The 15,823-nt window shown below is 45.7% G+C and overlaps 6 protein-coding genes across 6 annotated transcripts; 4 read left to right on the top strand and 2 right to left on the bottom strand.

The window, feature by feature from the left end:
- Positions 1-303: 303 nt before the first annotated feature.
- Positions 304-3,046, bottom strand: N7509_014193 (glycosyltransferase; the record flags this gene model as incomplete). The annotated part of the gene is made up of 6 exons (XM_056638830.1): positions 304-518; positions 582-1,183; positions 1,235-1,588; positions 1,644-2,168; positions 2,226-2,904; positions 2,959-3,046. The coding sequence occupies 6 exons, from the start codon at positions 3,044-3,046 to the stop codon at positions 304-306; spliced, it is 2,463 nt and encodes an 820-aa protein (XP_056480819.1).
- A 1,876-nt stretch (positions 3,047-4,922) lies between these two features.
- On the bottom strand, positions 4,923-7,281 carry N7509_014192 (uncharacterized protein; the record flags this gene model as incomplete). Its single annotated transcript, XM_056638829.1, has 4 exons — positions 4,923-5,501; positions 5,549-5,867; positions 5,915-6,840; positions 6,898-7,281. The coding sequence occupies 4 exons, from the start codon at positions 7,279-7,281 to the stop codon at positions 4,923-4,925; spliced, it is 2,208 nt and encodes a 735-aa protein (XP_056480818.1).
- Positions 7,282-7,944: 663 nt separating this feature from the next.
- On the top strand, positions 7,945-8,833 carry N7509_014191 (RTA1 domain-containing protein; the record flags this gene model as incomplete). The annotated part of the gene is made up of 2 exons (XM_056638828.1): positions 7,945-8,116; positions 8,172-8,833. 2 exons carry the CDS (start codon positions 7,945-7,947, stop codon positions 8,831-8,833), a joined length of 834 nt encoding a protein of 277 aa, XP_056480817.1.
- Positions 8,834-9,637: 804 nt separating this feature from the next.
- On the top strand, positions 9,638-11,458 carry N7509_014190 (glycoside hydrolase family 3 protein; the record flags this gene model as incomplete). Its single annotated transcript, XM_056638827.1, has 5 exons — positions 9,638-9,722; positions 9,792-10,123; positions 10,202-10,690; positions 10,758-10,996; positions 11,074-11,458. 5 exons carry the CDS (start codon positions 9,638-9,640, stop codon positions 11,456-11,458), a joined length of 1,530 nt encoding a protein of 509 aa, XP_056480816.1.
- Positions 11,459-13,089: 1,631 nt separating this feature from the next.
- On the top strand, positions 13,090-13,983 carry N7509_014189 (RTA1 domain-containing protein; the record flags this gene model as incomplete). The annotated part of the gene is made up of 2 exons (XM_056638826.1): positions 13,090-13,240; positions 13,334-13,983. The coding sequence occupies 2 exons, from the start codon at positions 13,090-13,092 to the stop codon at positions 13,981-13,983; spliced, it is 801 nt and encodes a 266-aa protein (XP_056480815.1).
- Positions 13,984-14,715: 732 nt separating this feature from the next.
- On the top strand, positions 14,716-15,732 carry N7509_014188 (uncharacterized protein; the record flags this gene model as incomplete). The annotated part of the gene is made up of 1 exon (XM_056638825.1): positions 14,716-15,732. The coding sequence occupies one exon, from the start codon at positions 14,716-14,718 to the stop codon at positions 15,730-15,732; it is 1,017 nt and encodes a 338-aa protein (XP_056480814.1).
- Between the last annotated feature and the right edge of the window lie 91 nt (positions 15,733-15,823).

Here is a 15,823-nt window from a genome sequence, read left to right as displayed (position 1 = left end):
CAACCAAAGGGTCGCTCAATATTGACGGCCTTGAGCCTAGCAATACTCACTCATAAGACTTTCTTGGGGTATTCTTGATTTTACGATATTCTCTAGGATCCTTAGCATAGCGATACCTATCGCCGTCTCGATTACACATAGATAGAAACTTTCTTGCAATTGGAACCGTACTAGACTATAATACTCTCTTGCTCAGCTTCGGCACTTCTCTCTAACTTCTCGAAAGAATCAGGTATCGAGATTAGAAGCAAGGGATCAGGTCCTCGAAGCGGATGCATGTTTAATTGATATCCATCAATTGAATTATGGGTAGACAGAGTCGACATTATTGCGGTAGACAGCCTCGAAATTTCGAATGATCTGTTGGTAGTCTTTCCGGCCATTTGCTGAGTGTTCCGCCAGATACCTTCCTTCTTGAATTCGTGCCTGGAAAACTTGTTTCCGTGTTTTGGAGTGCGTCGCAGTATACAGACTCTTCATCATTCCGTGGGCAGGATAGGCCACCAAGCCCAATGCAGCTGCGACCGGTTGGTGGTTGGTCAGTATTTTACTTCTGAGATCAGTGACTGCAATGCACATACCGGATGAAACTTTAGTTGTCACGCCCAGAGTCCCCTTGGCGAGTCCCTTCATTACGCCCTTTGCTCCCTCTTCTTGACCACCTTTGTAAGGCTGAGTGAAGATGCCGCTAAAGCCGTCTGCCATTCCATGAACAAAATTATTCCCTGCAAAAGTAGCCCCAGACTTCCAATCCCGAATTGTTCCGTGATCTCTGACTTCATCGCCGTATAGCTGGGGAACAGCCCTAAGACCCTCACTCACTGCTAAAGGCATGTCTATGAGCATGCCTTTATACCAGTAGCCAACGACCTTTCCAAAACTCTTTGCGGAGCCCTCCATTGCCACACCCGTAGTTCGAAGTTTTGAGGATTTTTTCGCACCGGAACCAGGCAGAGAAGATGCGTCTGTTGAAGAAGCAATGCTAGGGGCTCGAGAGCCAGACGGAGATGGAACGGCAGGCTCTGATTGACCGTTGGGGACGCGACGAAATTCCTGATATGGTTTGTAAACAATATCACCTGTCGCTTTCAACATGTCTGTGCTGGTTCCTATCAACGAGGAGGCTGTGCCTGTGATTGGGTCCCATCGTCGATTCTGAATGAAGATTTGATTGACAAGGTAACTGCTTCCTGTTAGTAATGGTTCAAACCAAGGAGGCAAGAAAAATTCTCACGGCTGAAGATCACTTTGTTTCAAACGATGATGATTGATTAGAACCTCGGCGGCAATTTTCGACAAATAGATAGGGGGCTTAGAAGATTTCTTGAGCTTCCACACAGCAGGTTTCGAAGGAAGAGCATTGCATCGCATATCATCCACTGGTAAATGGCAATGAAACGAGGCAACCGCGGCGGCAACACCATTCTCGTGGCTCATTCGGCTTGAAATATCATGAGCTGCAGATTGGGCTTCAGGTCGCAGGCAGAATTGAATAGCTTCCGCCAGATTCTGTGAAGTCAGAGAGCGATAGGGAATAGGCCGAGGTCCAAGCCCACAGGATGCGACTAGGTTACCCCAGAAAAGCTGACTGATAGACATTAGTACAGGCTATTAGTTTGAGAATAGGATCCGAGAAATCATACTCTCCAAAGAATGGGATGATAGTCGTAGTTCTCCCAAAACGTAGGCCACACGCCGTAGTTCCTGCACCTCCATGATGGATAACAGCGGCAACATGTTGAAAGAGCCATTCGTGCGGGCAGTCCCCAAGATAGAAAACCTGATCATCGGATGCAGCCTCTCCAATATTACTCCAACCACGAGATATGATTGCACGAATACCAAGTGACTTCACAGCTTGGAGAATCATATTCGTCATAGCAACCGGATCTTCGATGACAATGCTGCCGAAGCCAATGTAAACTGGAGGGCTACCCTTTTGAAGAAATGAATCGAGATCGGGGGGAGGTGTATAGTCTGGGAGCGAACGAAAGAAGAAGCCACAGACATCTATGTTTGATTTCCAGTCTGATGGCTTCGGCATAAGACTTGGGGACCAGCAGTAAGTGAAAGGCACCTTCAGAGTCTCAGCCAAACATGGCCCTTCTGTCTCTGGGATAGGCTCCAAACTGAGTGAAGATCTCCATTCGTTAATCACGTCACCAAGTCTAAAATTCAATCAGCATAAATTCAGGCCAATATAGTGAGATTGGGAGGATTAATACCCTTGCCATGTCATCCATTCAACAACACCGTAGGAAATGTAATTGGCCATTTTTGGCTCAGTAGTCGAGTACTTAAGATTTGCCAGCGGATGCGGAAAAGCTTGGGTGCTGCTCCATGGCATAGTGAACATAAGGTGCAAGGGGATAGACAAAGCTTGCGCACAATGAATGTGGGCAAAGCTAGGTGGGTTGGCGATAATAGCGTCAGCGACGAAAGGGACTTGGCTGACTGGATCATCACTGATACATGAACCCCAACACCCCTGTAGCATTTCGGCTACCATGGCCCGCTTGCGTTGAATCTCTCCGCTTCGCAAACTTTTCATTTGAGGTATCAAGCCTGGGTTTTTGACCATATAGGCCATGAGCTCCGACGGATCACCTCCAATGGGATAAAATTCTAAACCAGATTCCAGAACGAAAGACTCGAACACTGGGTGGGTCGCCAATCTTACACGATGGCCGTAGAGTTGAAGCTCATTGCCCAATGCAATAAAGGGTTGGACATCGCCTCGACTGCCAACGACCTGGATCACGATGTTTAACTGAACATCACAGGAGACAGGCTCCGTACGATCCCGGACCGACGCAGGTCTCTGCTCGCCGTGCGAAATCGGAAGTAACTTCGCGACCGTTCGACAGACTTTGGAGTCAAGGTCGACCTCAATGCGACCATCATCTGCCAGGAGTTAGTATTTTATCATGTGGTAGAGGAAAGCCACGACAGAGATACCGTTGACATTGGCTCCATTCTGAGACCACTTATCATCCGACCAGCCAGCGGCCTCCAACATGGAGTACCTCGGAGGTTGATCTTCCATGAAGATTCAAATGTTGTGTGGAAAAGTTGCCGCTATGAAATTATCAAAAATCAAGCCAACCTCGGGTTTATCCAACCTTTAGAAAATATCCAGGGCTGAAAGTATTTTAAAACTGGGTTGGCGTGGAACTTGGTTCGGACTATTGCGCCTATCGCTGAATTATCTAAGCAGCCAATGATCCGCCAGGAACTTAAGCCGGAAACTATCGCGACCGGTATACTATTTCCAGCGATAACAACTAGTAATATGCTTTGTAGGCGTAGTTTGGTGTTAAATAGTGTTTAGAGGTATTCTAAATTGAGACAGACTACCCTCTTTCTATACGATACCCTAGTTCGGTCGCGAAAGAAACAGACTAGGGATTGAGGATCCACAAGTCAACAGCTTGGCGTAGACATACTAGTGAATTATTGGCCCCACCTAGGGATATTGGCTGATGCAGTAAGTGTATTGTCATGAGACGAACCAGTCAATACGGTGAAACCAACACCAAACAATGCCCAGAACCCTTGTGTAATACAGATACATACATACGATGTATGTAATTCGTACTCGTATATAGAGTGCTCCACAATATCATGAAGTAACCAGCCGCGACCCGCCACTTACCAGATAACTCTATTCGTTATACGCGTATACTCGCGATTTTAATTAGTCAGTCGAAATATACCGGTGGGAATTCCAAGGCACCTACTCCGCCAGAGAGGCCGCCAGAATTTTGCAGCTCATTCCCTTTGACACAAACCCAAAACTTTTTTGGAACCAAATTATTTTTTGGATCGCCTTGAAGATTATTACCAGCTCCACCTCGTATCTTTGATGCTAAAGAATAATAAGGCAACTCACCTAGTGTCCCCATCTTGTACCTGGTTCCAGTTCCAGTACTCAAAAACTACTGGGTTTGGTACGCGTCAAAAAATTACTCGCGTGACTTTGATTCGTAGTCCTTGGTTTCCTTAAATCAGTGCGAGCTATCCTGCTCTATCGCTTGTTCTTCTTTGTAATCTCGATCGAAATGTTTGGGTTGTTCAAATCAAATGGGTCACCTCACCCAGACAGAAATACGTGGGAAGCCAAGACTGTGGCAGTGCAGCAGCCCTCAAATTCAGAAACGATGATCACTGCTCCAGTTATCTCAACTCAGCCTGTAAGAGCCACTTTATGATCCAATCTAGCGAATTATCACACCCGAGGGCCTTATGCTGATGAAACAAAAAGAATCAACTTCAGCCACCGAATGTAAATATCCGTGGAGGAGGCGCAGGTGAAATATGCTGTGGAGTGTGAGTCGGATCCAAATTGATTAAGTCTGAATTCAATCTGATGGCTTTAGGTGTAAGGGTCTTGCGTTTTTGAATGCTGTTGCTGTGGTTGCTGCTGCTGCTAGTGATTCCAGTGGCAGTCATTTTAGATCATTAGAGTATACCTGGTTATTACCCTATGCAAATATCCGTCACTTGAACATTTTGATTTTTACTTCAATAATTAGCCTTTGCTTTGGTTTGTCCAGAGTTTTTCATGTCGCGTTACTAGGTCGTTTTTCGCTGCTTGATGAGTTTATGACCCAAATTATGTCTATCATCATGGTTGTAACGAACTGGTGTTGTTACCATTCGTGGATGCCTCATGCCTACGGCACCACTCTGGTATCCACGCCTACACCTATGTATCTAGTCTTCCATCTTAGCTTCCTTCTTATTCTCCTCAAACTATTACTTTCGTCGAACCGGTACTGTTTCATTGCTTCGTATGCTACGCCGTACGTTGATCTGTGAGTATCTGAGCATCCTCACAATGGTAGTCAAAGTGCAAATCTAGACAATTGGATTCAGGATTAATCTCCGTATGTACATATACATTTATTCTTCTGAGATCCTTAACAGCCAATACCCAGTTTCTTTGGGCTCAGATGATTCCCTTTGACTTTGATTTCCACCTTCCCTTGATCATGCCACCATAAAAGACATTGTATCCTGAGACCATTGACTTCTTGTTCGACAATATCCCACTTACCTTCACTTACCATGACTGCGATATTCCCTTTTGCGAAATGAAAATAGGGAAGATAAATCTCACTTGGAGAATGGCGCTCCGTGGCCTGCGCAGCCATGGTCATAGTGAACGTGCATTTCTTCAAATCGAAGCCATAGCTGTCCAATTGGCCTTTTACACAGATGGGACTAGGGCGAAGGTATGCCTCTGCTGCGCGATAGCCTCGCCTCTGAGTAATCACTTCCTCAGAATGATCACAATCACTTGATGTGTACCCCAAGGGCACAATATTTTCGACATACGTGTTGGCTTTCGTACTTTTCACAGTGATAAGACCGTCAGAGTGAGTCAGATAAAATGAACTCGTGGAACTCGAAGTGGTTTTCTCCGGCAACTCCAAATCATCTAGTGAGAAAATTGAAAAGTCTTCACCATTCCATTGATCGCCACATGCGTGATCATTCTAAGCAAAGTCAGTACAATTCTTGAGATGAAAGTCAATGTACATACCTCTGTCACGTACGCCCACAAGGTAAATCCATTGGCGTTGCTTCCTTCCAAAGCAAAATGGTTGGCGTCCATTGCTTTGATTTGACTCCTGTAGTCGCCAGTCGCATATGCATGCTTGTTGTCGAGGTCAAATGGAATTCCAATCTCTGTAAAAATTAAAGGATGACTTCCAACGTTCTGTAAACTTTCGTCACGGATGAATGCAAGCTGATTTCGCAATCCATTCCTAATAGACTTCTCGCCAAGTTTGACCGCCAACGCCGTCAAGGCGTGCCTGCCCCGAAGTACGCCAATGACATCGATATTGAAAAGGCAACTCCTGTAAAAATCAGTATAATGGCTCATGAGCGGGTTATTGGTACTTACCAGTGCTTTCTCAAAAGTGTTAGACCATCATAAAAGTGGACAGCATGTACCATATTCGGATCATCATCGGGGGTGCCTTTGATGCACGGTGGTACTTCCATGACGGGAGGTTGGCAGAACATGATAGTGCCCTCACATACACTGCGAATTGCATCGCGGTAGGCTCTGTAGTGTGCGAGAAAATAGGTATTGGTGAACCTTTCATAATCTAGCCTTTCGTGAGAGCGGGGAATCTTTGAAAAGTAGCCCTTTTGTAACAGAATATTGTTGGTCGGATCCCAAACCCCATGCTGCGCCCAGAGGCAGGTACCGAGTTTCCAATTCGGATCTCGCTGCCAGCCGTATTGGATGCACTCAGATTGTAGCCATGTCGACTCGCTCTTCGGGTCAATAAGCTTCTTACCAGTTTTTCGTGGTCCAAGCCTTCCAAATCGCCATGTACTCACTTCACAGCTCCTCCCGGCACCAAGAAGCATGCCCTGAAATGCGGTCGGGGATGTCCCGAGCTGAAGATGCTGCTCCTGTGGAACTTTCGAGATATCATGGATACCAATAAGTCCTCTATGAGGTTCGTTCAAGCTTTCCCACCCGATAACCACGTCGTGTTCGAGCCCCCCTGCATCGTGGATTCTCTGTGCGAGATGTTTGCACGCCGCAATAAAGTGGCCTTGTAAAAAGTCCTGGATATTCATATTATCAATGATTGCCTTTGGCGCAAATTCTCGGCCAGCCCAAAACAAAGTGAACATAGTCTGGCAGGCTAATCTTGAGTAATTTGTGCACCAGAGCATCTTGGGGAAGTCGGCAGGACTTTCTGCTGTATGATGCGAGAGGGCGGCTTCCGTATTCTTAAAAGATCGTGGGTTCAGTCCGGCTGCGTAAAAGGTCCATGCAGGTGCGCCTGATCCCCCTGACAGTCGGGACCACTTTGAACGATTAGCGTATACCAAGAGGGAGTTTCAATGGCTCAGAGATAGTCTTACCACGTCTTGATGCGGATCCATAAAGATGTAGAACTGATACCTCTTTGCGATGCACAATATTTGAATCGTGAAATCCACCCAATCCTCATCGTAAACACCGGGGCCAGCGTGCTCGATGGCCTCCCAAGTGAAGATATATCGAATGGCATTATATCCCCACTTTCGCAGTCGCTGGAAGTGGGCATCAGCATGCTCTAGAGAGAATGGCCGTCCAACAAACGAGACATTATCTGCGTTGAAGAAATCCTCCGGATCATGGGATCCTAGATTTGGTACTTTAGGATATTTTGCGTCACCCGCCACATTGATCCCCCTTAGAGTGACTTCTCGATTCTGGGGATCTCGGAATGACTGTCCCTCGATGCGTAGTCGTAGTTGAGTCATGCTGATGTGCGTTAGCTTTAGCCTCGTTCAAAGTAACCAATGCGATTGGACGGAGCACAGCGATAGTGGTCAAGAGAAATATAGAAGTTAGAGAAAATAACGGAGGGCGAGAACGCTCAAACAAGATCCGAAAAGAAAGGCAAATAAGATTGTATGAATTGCAATCATTCTTGGGGTACGCGCGTTTTTTTAGAAACACGAGTACGTGGATGACGCAATTAACATGAATTTGTCTAAACCATTTGAAAGCCAAGCCAGGGCTGAAGGTGAATTGCGGGAGACTCGGCAGTTGACTCGTGTAGGAACAATACTCAGGGACTAAATCAGTGGCCAATCACCACCCCAAAAGTACGCGTACACGAGGCTAAACACCCCATCCAATTATCGACGAATCAGAGGCGATGGTTTCCGCGTACGGCTATGGAAATCCAATCTTGGGGATCCGCGGCGGGCAGCGGAACCATGATCTCGACCCGAGTACGCGTACTGCGGGCAACACGATTGGTCACTGGAAATAAACTACAATCCAACTCCACTAATATGGCTCCACCAAGTTAAGTTTTCCTCTTAAATCGTACAATATAAAAAAAGGGAGGGTATCTTGATGGATCTTTCATTGAAGTCCCCACCCATCAAATCTTCACCAACTTCAAATACATCAAAATGGCGAAGCTGGAGTCTCTGAAGAGTGGCTATTACGTGTGGCAATATGTCCCCTCTATGGCTGCGGCCGTCATCTTCTTGGTGCTTTTTCTTCTCACAACATTTGTCCATTTCTGGAAAATCTTCCGGAAAAGAGTGCGATTTACACTGCCGTTTGCCATTGGTGGTCTATGTAAGATGCTCCCTGCTACCGCATTTCCCCCCCATTTGTTGACATGTGTCTTTAGTCGAGATCATTGGTTATGCGACCCGAATCGATTCTCACAACAATACTGGAAAGTTGATGCCATATTGTATCCAAGCAGTCTTCATCCTCCTAGGTCCAGCTCTCTTTGCTGCATCGGTCTATATGGTGCTCGCTCGCATCATCCGCAGCGTCCGCGCAGAGATGTATTCTGTCGTACCACTGAACTGGGTGACCAAAACATTCGTTATAAGTGATGTTATCACATTTTTGGTTCAAGCAGGCGGATCAGGAATGATGGTCAATAGCAGCCTGAGCAAAGTTGGCCAGGGCGTGGTTATTGCTGGCTTATGTCTCCAGGCTGTGAGTTTCTGCCTGTTTATCGTCACTGCGTATGTGTTTCAGACACGGATGCGTCGTGCTCCAACTACAGAGTCATTTGATGTCGCTATACCCTGGAAAAAACACCTGTATGGCCTATATACTATCAGTGGCCTGGTGCTCGTCCGATCCATTTTCCGAATCGTGGAGTACGCCATGGGTAATGAAGGCTATCCATTGAGCAATGAATGGACATTGTATGTCTTTGATGCTGTACCCATGTTTGCCGCTATGGTGATCTTTGCGATATGGTACCCTAGTGATCTGAAGCCTTTTCTTGATAGCGCTTCTCAGAGCGGTGGGGCTATTGAGAGCAAGGGATGATCATGAAAACCTTTACGCTAGACCCGTTTCTCTGCTTTCCGATCTCTTGTTATTGTCGTGCATTTTGTTTTCGTATACCTCTGGCTCTCTCTCTTTCTTTTGGTGTTTTCTGGCATGATCACTTTTCTCGCTATTGAGCATGTACTTCGCATCACCATTATAGGCTTACTATTTATGAATGATGATCATGTCACACATAATTATATAGAACATTCATGAAATCTCTTTTAATCGGCATTGCGGGGTGTGATATTCGTTTTTGTCAGCCACATTGAACGCCGAGGATATATGAGCCTTCCATTCTTGTTTCGGTGACTGATAATAGGTCAATATGTCGCTACTTGGAGGCGTATGCAGCGGAGTGTAATACAAATATTTGAATAACTACTTTATATTAGCTCTGGAATTCAGAAAAAAATGGAGGGACTTCAACTAATTCACCGTATAACCCAGGAGGCTTTAGAAACCGCACAAAATATCCAAGTCTGTTGCTTTAAAAATCCCGATTCTGTAAATTTAGCCATAAACCTAATCTCAAAACGTATATAGGCAACAGGTCAATAATATGGGCCCCAGAAACTGCTTTCCAAGATTTTGGAGCTGGTGGATTCGAGTCCGTCAAAAACCTTGGAGCCTCCACACTCGTAATACGGATTCGTAACTATGCGAGTCTCGGGAAACCCCTTTCCTACTCTGCCGAGGTGAACAAAAAGCATTAAATACCCTGGACTTCATCCCATCGAAGACATACTATTCTTCAACTTGGAACTTCCTTTCAAAAGATCGTCCCAAGGGTGAAACAACATGCTTTTTAAACTTCGACCGTCCATTGTGACTGCTATACTTGTCACCAGTATATATTCCCAGGAAGCCTTGGCTTACGATGCTGGTAAGTCTAGCTTAGTTCTATGCCCTGAATTTGATCAGCCTGGAATTCTATGCTAATTCCGACCCTCAGCCGAAGTTGCGATCGATACCTCTAAATGGGCCGCCGCGAGCACCAAGGCAAACCATCTGATAGCCAAATTGAACTTGACCGAGAAGGCATCTATGGTGACCGGCACTGCCAATGGGCAATGTATAGGGAATCTTGCATCAATTGAAAGTGTCGGATTTCGTGGTCTTTGCTTGTCCGACGGCCCCCAGGGCTTGCACCTTACTGACATTGCAAGCGTCTTTCCATCAGGGTTGACTGCAGCAGCAACATGGGATCGAGACTTGATCGCTCGACGAGGTGCCGCAATGGGTGCCGAATTTCGCGGAAAGGGTGCCAATGTGATGCTAGGGTGGGTTATTATTTTCTAAGTGAAACACACTGTGCAGGCTAAAATTTTCTTCCAGCCCTTCGACTGATCCACTTGGTCGTAGTCCATGGGGTGGTCGCAACTGGGAGGGATTTTCCCCAGATCCTTATCTCTCAGAGTTGCCATGCAAGAGAGTATCCGGAGTGCCCAAGCGTTAGGTGTGCAAGCCTGTGCCAAGCACTTCATTGGAAATGAGCAAGAAACCCATCGAACCAACGAAGAAATCGGCGGTGTTGATGTTGCTGCCGTTTCAGCCAACATTGATGACCGCACTCTACATGAACTCTATCTCTGGCCCTTTGCGGATGCTGTCAAAGCTGGTGTTGCTTCACTCATGTGTAGCTACAACCGAGTCAATATGACATATTCCTGCGAAAATTCTCCGCTTCTCAAGAATATTTTGAGAGAGGAGCTAGGTTTCGAGGGTTATGTGATGACAGATTGGTTCGCAACACATTCGGGTGCCCATGCCATCAATTCAGGTCTCGACTTAAACATGCCGGGCTTCCTCAGCGAGACAGACTTCACTCATTCCTATTTTGGATCCCATGTGGTCTCTGGCGTTAAAAATGGATCTATTTCCGAGCACCGACTAAACCAGATGATTTGTTTTTCTCAAGATTTGGGTCCAAGAGGGAGTCGATCGAACCACCCTTGAAGCCGACTGGAATTCCACTGAGGTGGTCAATCAAGTTGCATCAATCTGTCCTGGAAAAACTGTTGTGGTTACTCACACTGGCGGTGTCAACTCAATGCCATGGGCAGACAATGAGAATGTGACTGCAATTCTCGCCGCGCATTACCCTGGACAGGAGTCTGGCAATTCGATCGTGGATGTTCTGTGGGGTGATGTCAACCCGTCTGGAAAGCGTCCCTACACTATTGCCAAGACACTTCTGATTATAACGCACCTATTTTCAATCTCACTGGTGCAAGCGCCACTATCTCCGACGCATGGCAAGTCAATTTCACAGAAGGGTTGATGATCGACTACCGCCATTTCGATAGCCAGGAGACCACACCGTTGTACGAATTTGGCTATGGTCTGAGCTACACTTCTTTCAACCTCTCAACGAAGCTTTCCGTACGATACCATGACAACGCCAAGGGAGACGTGTCTGCGCTCTCACATAATTCCAACAAAATGACACCAATCGGCGGCAACTCCGATCTTTGGAGCAAGATGATTGAAGTTGATACAACCGTGGTTAACACTGGTTATATGTCTGGAGCCACCGTTGTTCAATTCTATCTTTCTTATCCCATGAACTCGATGCCATCCGGAACCCCTATCAAGGTACTTCGTGGTTTTGAAAAGTGACACTGTCCCCTGGAGCTCATCAAAAAGTTCGCTTTTCTCTCCATCGTCGGGATCTCAATTTCTGGGATACCGAAGCTCAGCAGTGGAGGATTCCTGAAGGTCGCTTCAACATCAGTGTTGGCTTCAGTTCCCGCGATCTGCCTTCCTCCATCTCTGCGCAGATTCTTTAGAGCGGATGCGCTGACTGTACGAGAAAAAATCCCTGGAATCGTCTAAATTCGAGGAGCACAGATTGTTAATTAGTTGGTTAACTAACCAACCAACCAACCAACTAACGGAGAACTGTTCTCAACAACAGTTCAGGTGATACAGGCCTTAATCCCAATGCGTCAATTTCTTTGCCAACTTAGCCTCTAGTCTGTATCCTTTATTCACTTGGAATCTGCACACTCTTGTTTCGCGATAATGCTATTTTGCTTCGCGGCATTCGTGTCACGACTGCGTATGATTCAAATGCTTTGATTGATCGTTTACTTAGGCATATGCCTCGCCATCCACACTCTCCCTCTGCTTCTTTCTTCCCCATCGCTCTTTATTTTCCTATGCAATAACACATTACCTTCTCTGCTCCCCCTTTCTTCCTTTATTTTCTTCTCTCATAAAGCAGCTGGTCTCGAGATCTCACTAGTAATCACTTCCACCAACTTGGATTGTTGAGCCCACCATTTTATTTCCTTTAGCCTACTTGTCTTTCGCTGGGATACTTTAAAATCATGTCCAGCAAATAAGTCGACCTTGCCATATTTTTCATTTGGGCTTTTGCCAACTTTTCCATGATTCGCCCATTGTAACATCATCAGACTTCTCCAGTTATAATATTCAATAGCCGTTTCCGTCCCGAGCTGTACACACATAGTGGGCTATTTCCTTAGAATTCCATTGCAATTAATAAGAAATTTTTATTTTAAAATTACGACTGCAGCTAGCAAACGCAATTTTTTCCGAGGTTTAGTCTATCGATGTCGAGTCCAAGATTCGGGACAATACTATCAACAGAACTGCGCTAAGGAAGCGCTAAGTCCTGATTCTCCACTTCAGTAAATAAAAGTATTTTACCGGTTTTGAAACAAGGAAATTTTCGAGATTTCGAAGATACCATGAACAAGCCAATCATAGGCCGTTCAATCCGTGTATTCGGGCAAGGCTGGCCAATCGAAACCTTCCCGTTCCTCGTATATGCAACCCGAGATCTTTGCTGGTATATATTTAGTACCGTCAACTTGGAACAAGCCAATAGAGTGGTCTACCTAAAAGAATATTGTAGTGAAACATCGACACAGCCCGATTCAAATAGTGTCCCTCCCGAAAGTGCGCTTCACGCTTCTACTCCACTAATGACTGCCTGCTGGATCACCTTCTAGCTGTGGGTACATAATAAAGTAAATCTACAGCGACCTATATGTATCCTTTGTTCACAGAAAATTCCAAGGCTTATACCTAATCTCAACCTTTGGTTGAAGTTCTCTCTTTACACTCCCTTTCAAACTCGATCTTTACCACCACACTCTTTTCTTTCCATCTTGTTTCTATCGCTCTCTTTTCTTCCCTGGGGAAATATTCAACTGTTCTGAGACTTTCCTACATTACTCAAGGAATCGCTTTTGACGCTACACTGAAGCTTTTTGGACGCAATGGGGTCTCCAGGTTACTATCCTTACGATCCCAGCACGGCAGGTGCAGTGGTTGCGATGTTGCTGTTCGGAGCAAGTTCATGTGTTCATCTTTGGCAAATGATTAAAACAAGAACGTGGTTTTTCACTGCTTTCCTTATCGGTGCTTTCAGTGAGCCACTTCCTCCCCTCTCCTTGCCCGGGAAATTTGCAGAATTATCCTCGACCTTGGAAATCCAAAATTACTAATATCAATTGACACCAGTGATGACCTTGGGCTACATTTTCCGCTTCCTCTCCGCAAAAAATCCGGATAGCCTTGTCTCCTATATCTGCCAGTCTATGTTCATTATTCTCCCGCCATCCCTTTACGCCGCGACAATCTACATGACTTACGGTCGTATCGTCAACTTTGTCGGTCAACCTCAGCTATCCATCGTGGCACCCCGCAAAGTGACCAAGATTTTCGTATCAGGAGACACCACTGCCTTCCTCCTACAGCTGGGTGGTGGCGGCATGCAGACTATTGATAGCATGCGAAATATTGGAGAAAAGGTCCTGGTAGTTGGACTGATCGTTCAACTAATATTCTTTGCATTCTTCCTCTACGTCTCTGTTACCTTCCAGCGTCGGCTGCACAATGCTCATCTCAATATCATCGGTGGCCCATGGAAGCGTCTTCTACATATCTTGTTCCTTGTATCAGCTCTGGTGATTGGAAGATGTGTATTTCGGATCATTGAGTACGTCGCCGGAACAGATGGATATGTGTACACGCATGAGTTCTTCATGTACATTTTCGACATGATTCCCATGTTTTTTGTACAGGCGATCTTCCATTTTGTCCACCCAGGAAAAATCCTTGTGGGCAAGGGTCCTGTCGTTGATCACTATGTGAACCTGCGAGATGTGTGATCGGAAACTACCTACGCGCATGGAAAACGACGTAACCGGCTGTTCAAATATTACATAGATGACCCATTTCTGGTCGAAAGCTACGAGCCCACAGCAACCAGCAGTGATGTTTTTCATTAGACTGAGATACTTTATTTTGATTTTTTTCTTGGTTTTGTCCTCGTTTTATGAATATTGAGGTTAGACGGGCATAGAGACACTGCCAAGCTTCTTCGAACGAAAGGAGCTTAGTTTTGGCCGAGCACTGACCAATAATATGATAAGTAAACACGTGACCTTATTATGAATGACAAAGCATCGGAGGTTGGCTGAGTCAGTATTTTTGGCTTCATGCAGAGGCGGAAATCTAAGGCCAACGGCGGATTTTTAACCCTTGCTATACTAGAATCCTCAAGGGCTCATACTCGCCCCCTTTCCCCGTTTGAATTAATATTGGTGAATTTCCTGGACTCCATCCAAAGCACAAAACTTTCCAACATGGTTTTAGCTGGAAAGGGCAAGAGCATGATAAAAGCCAGAAAGCCGCACAGCAAATCAAGACATGGCTGCGTTGAGTGCAAACGTCGCCATCTTAAGGTATTATACTCTATCATAATAAAGAAAACACCGGGCGGCGAGATAGCCTGTCTAGGTGAACAATCTTTTCCAAGCTGACCTGTGCAAAAGTGCGATGAGACACGCCCAAAGTGCGTCAATTGCGAGGTTTCAAAGCGTCACTGTTCATATGAAAATATGATTTCGAAAGCGACTGCTTTAGTGTCGACTTCCCAACGGAAGTCAAAGAGCACCGCCAGAAATAATAAAGTTTATGTGAATTCTTCGCGTGCTGCTGATCCCGGTGTCATGCATGACAGCCCCCCGGTGAATAAACTGCATCTTGAATTATTCCATCACTTTATTACCGATATCTTGACGTTCCTTGGCCTCGACAAGTTCACACCCGAGGGCTCTGCTATCGACATGACAAAGTATATTCTGTCTTCACCATTTCTTATGAACCAAGTTCTTGCATTCGCTGCATTACATCTCAGCATCACTCAACCGGCGAGACAGGGGTTCTACCAATATCATTCGTCCCAGCTTCAAACACACGCTCTTTCTGAATTTAATAGCGTCAAACTTGGCGTGTCCGCTGAAACTTGTGTCCCTATGTTTCTTTTTTCTTCATGCCTTGGAATGCATGTCCTCGCCGAGAAGCTACTGTTTCGCCCGGATAGCTTTCAAACGTTTCTCGATGACTTTATTCAGTCGTTGAGAATGCATAGTGGCGTCCGTGCAGTTTCCGGCCAATCATGGCATCTGCTTTTGCGGTCACCGCTAAAATCTCTGCTTGAAAATGAAGGAATGATGTTAGATCAAAGTACCTCTGGTAATGAGTGCCTCGGGCTTCTTGCTCATGTGGATACGATGCTTGACCCAGCGATCAGCTCTATTTACCGACAGGCGATTGAGCACTTACAAAAAGCTTATAATGCGAGTCGCTCTCCTTCATCAAACTTCTCCAGAATTGGCCCGATAATTTTCTGGCCAGTCACTATATCCTCGGATTACATAAATCTGCTTACGGAGCGTCGACCGGAAGCACTTGCTGTTTTGTCATACTTCGGTGCCCTCCTACACATGCACAATGAGATGTGGACTTTTGGTGACAGTGGTCTTTATATCATTGCTTCAATCAATCATTACCTTGGGTCCGAGTGGGAGAGTTGGTTGCGGTGGCCGAATACGTTTATTCAAGATGAGATGTGATAAAAAAAGCCGAGTTTGTTTCTATTCTCCCAAACCAATCTGCAATATGTAGCCTTTGGATCTTACACATCAATATTGTACTATATGTAAC

The sequence above is a fragment of the Penicillium cosmopolitanum genome (genome assembly GCF_028827165.1).
Source record: "Penicillium cosmopolitanum strain IBT 29677 chromosome Unknown utg000013l:1.0-859999.0:1.0-860633.0, whole genome shotgun sequence".
Classification (NCBI taxonomy): Eukaryota; Fungi; Ascomycota; class Eurotiomycetes; order Eurotiales; family Aspergillaceae; genus Penicillium; species Penicillium cosmopolitanum.
The sequence above is the reverse complement of the archived record's forward strand: the minus strand, read 5'-3'. Positions and strand labels throughout refer to the sequence as shown.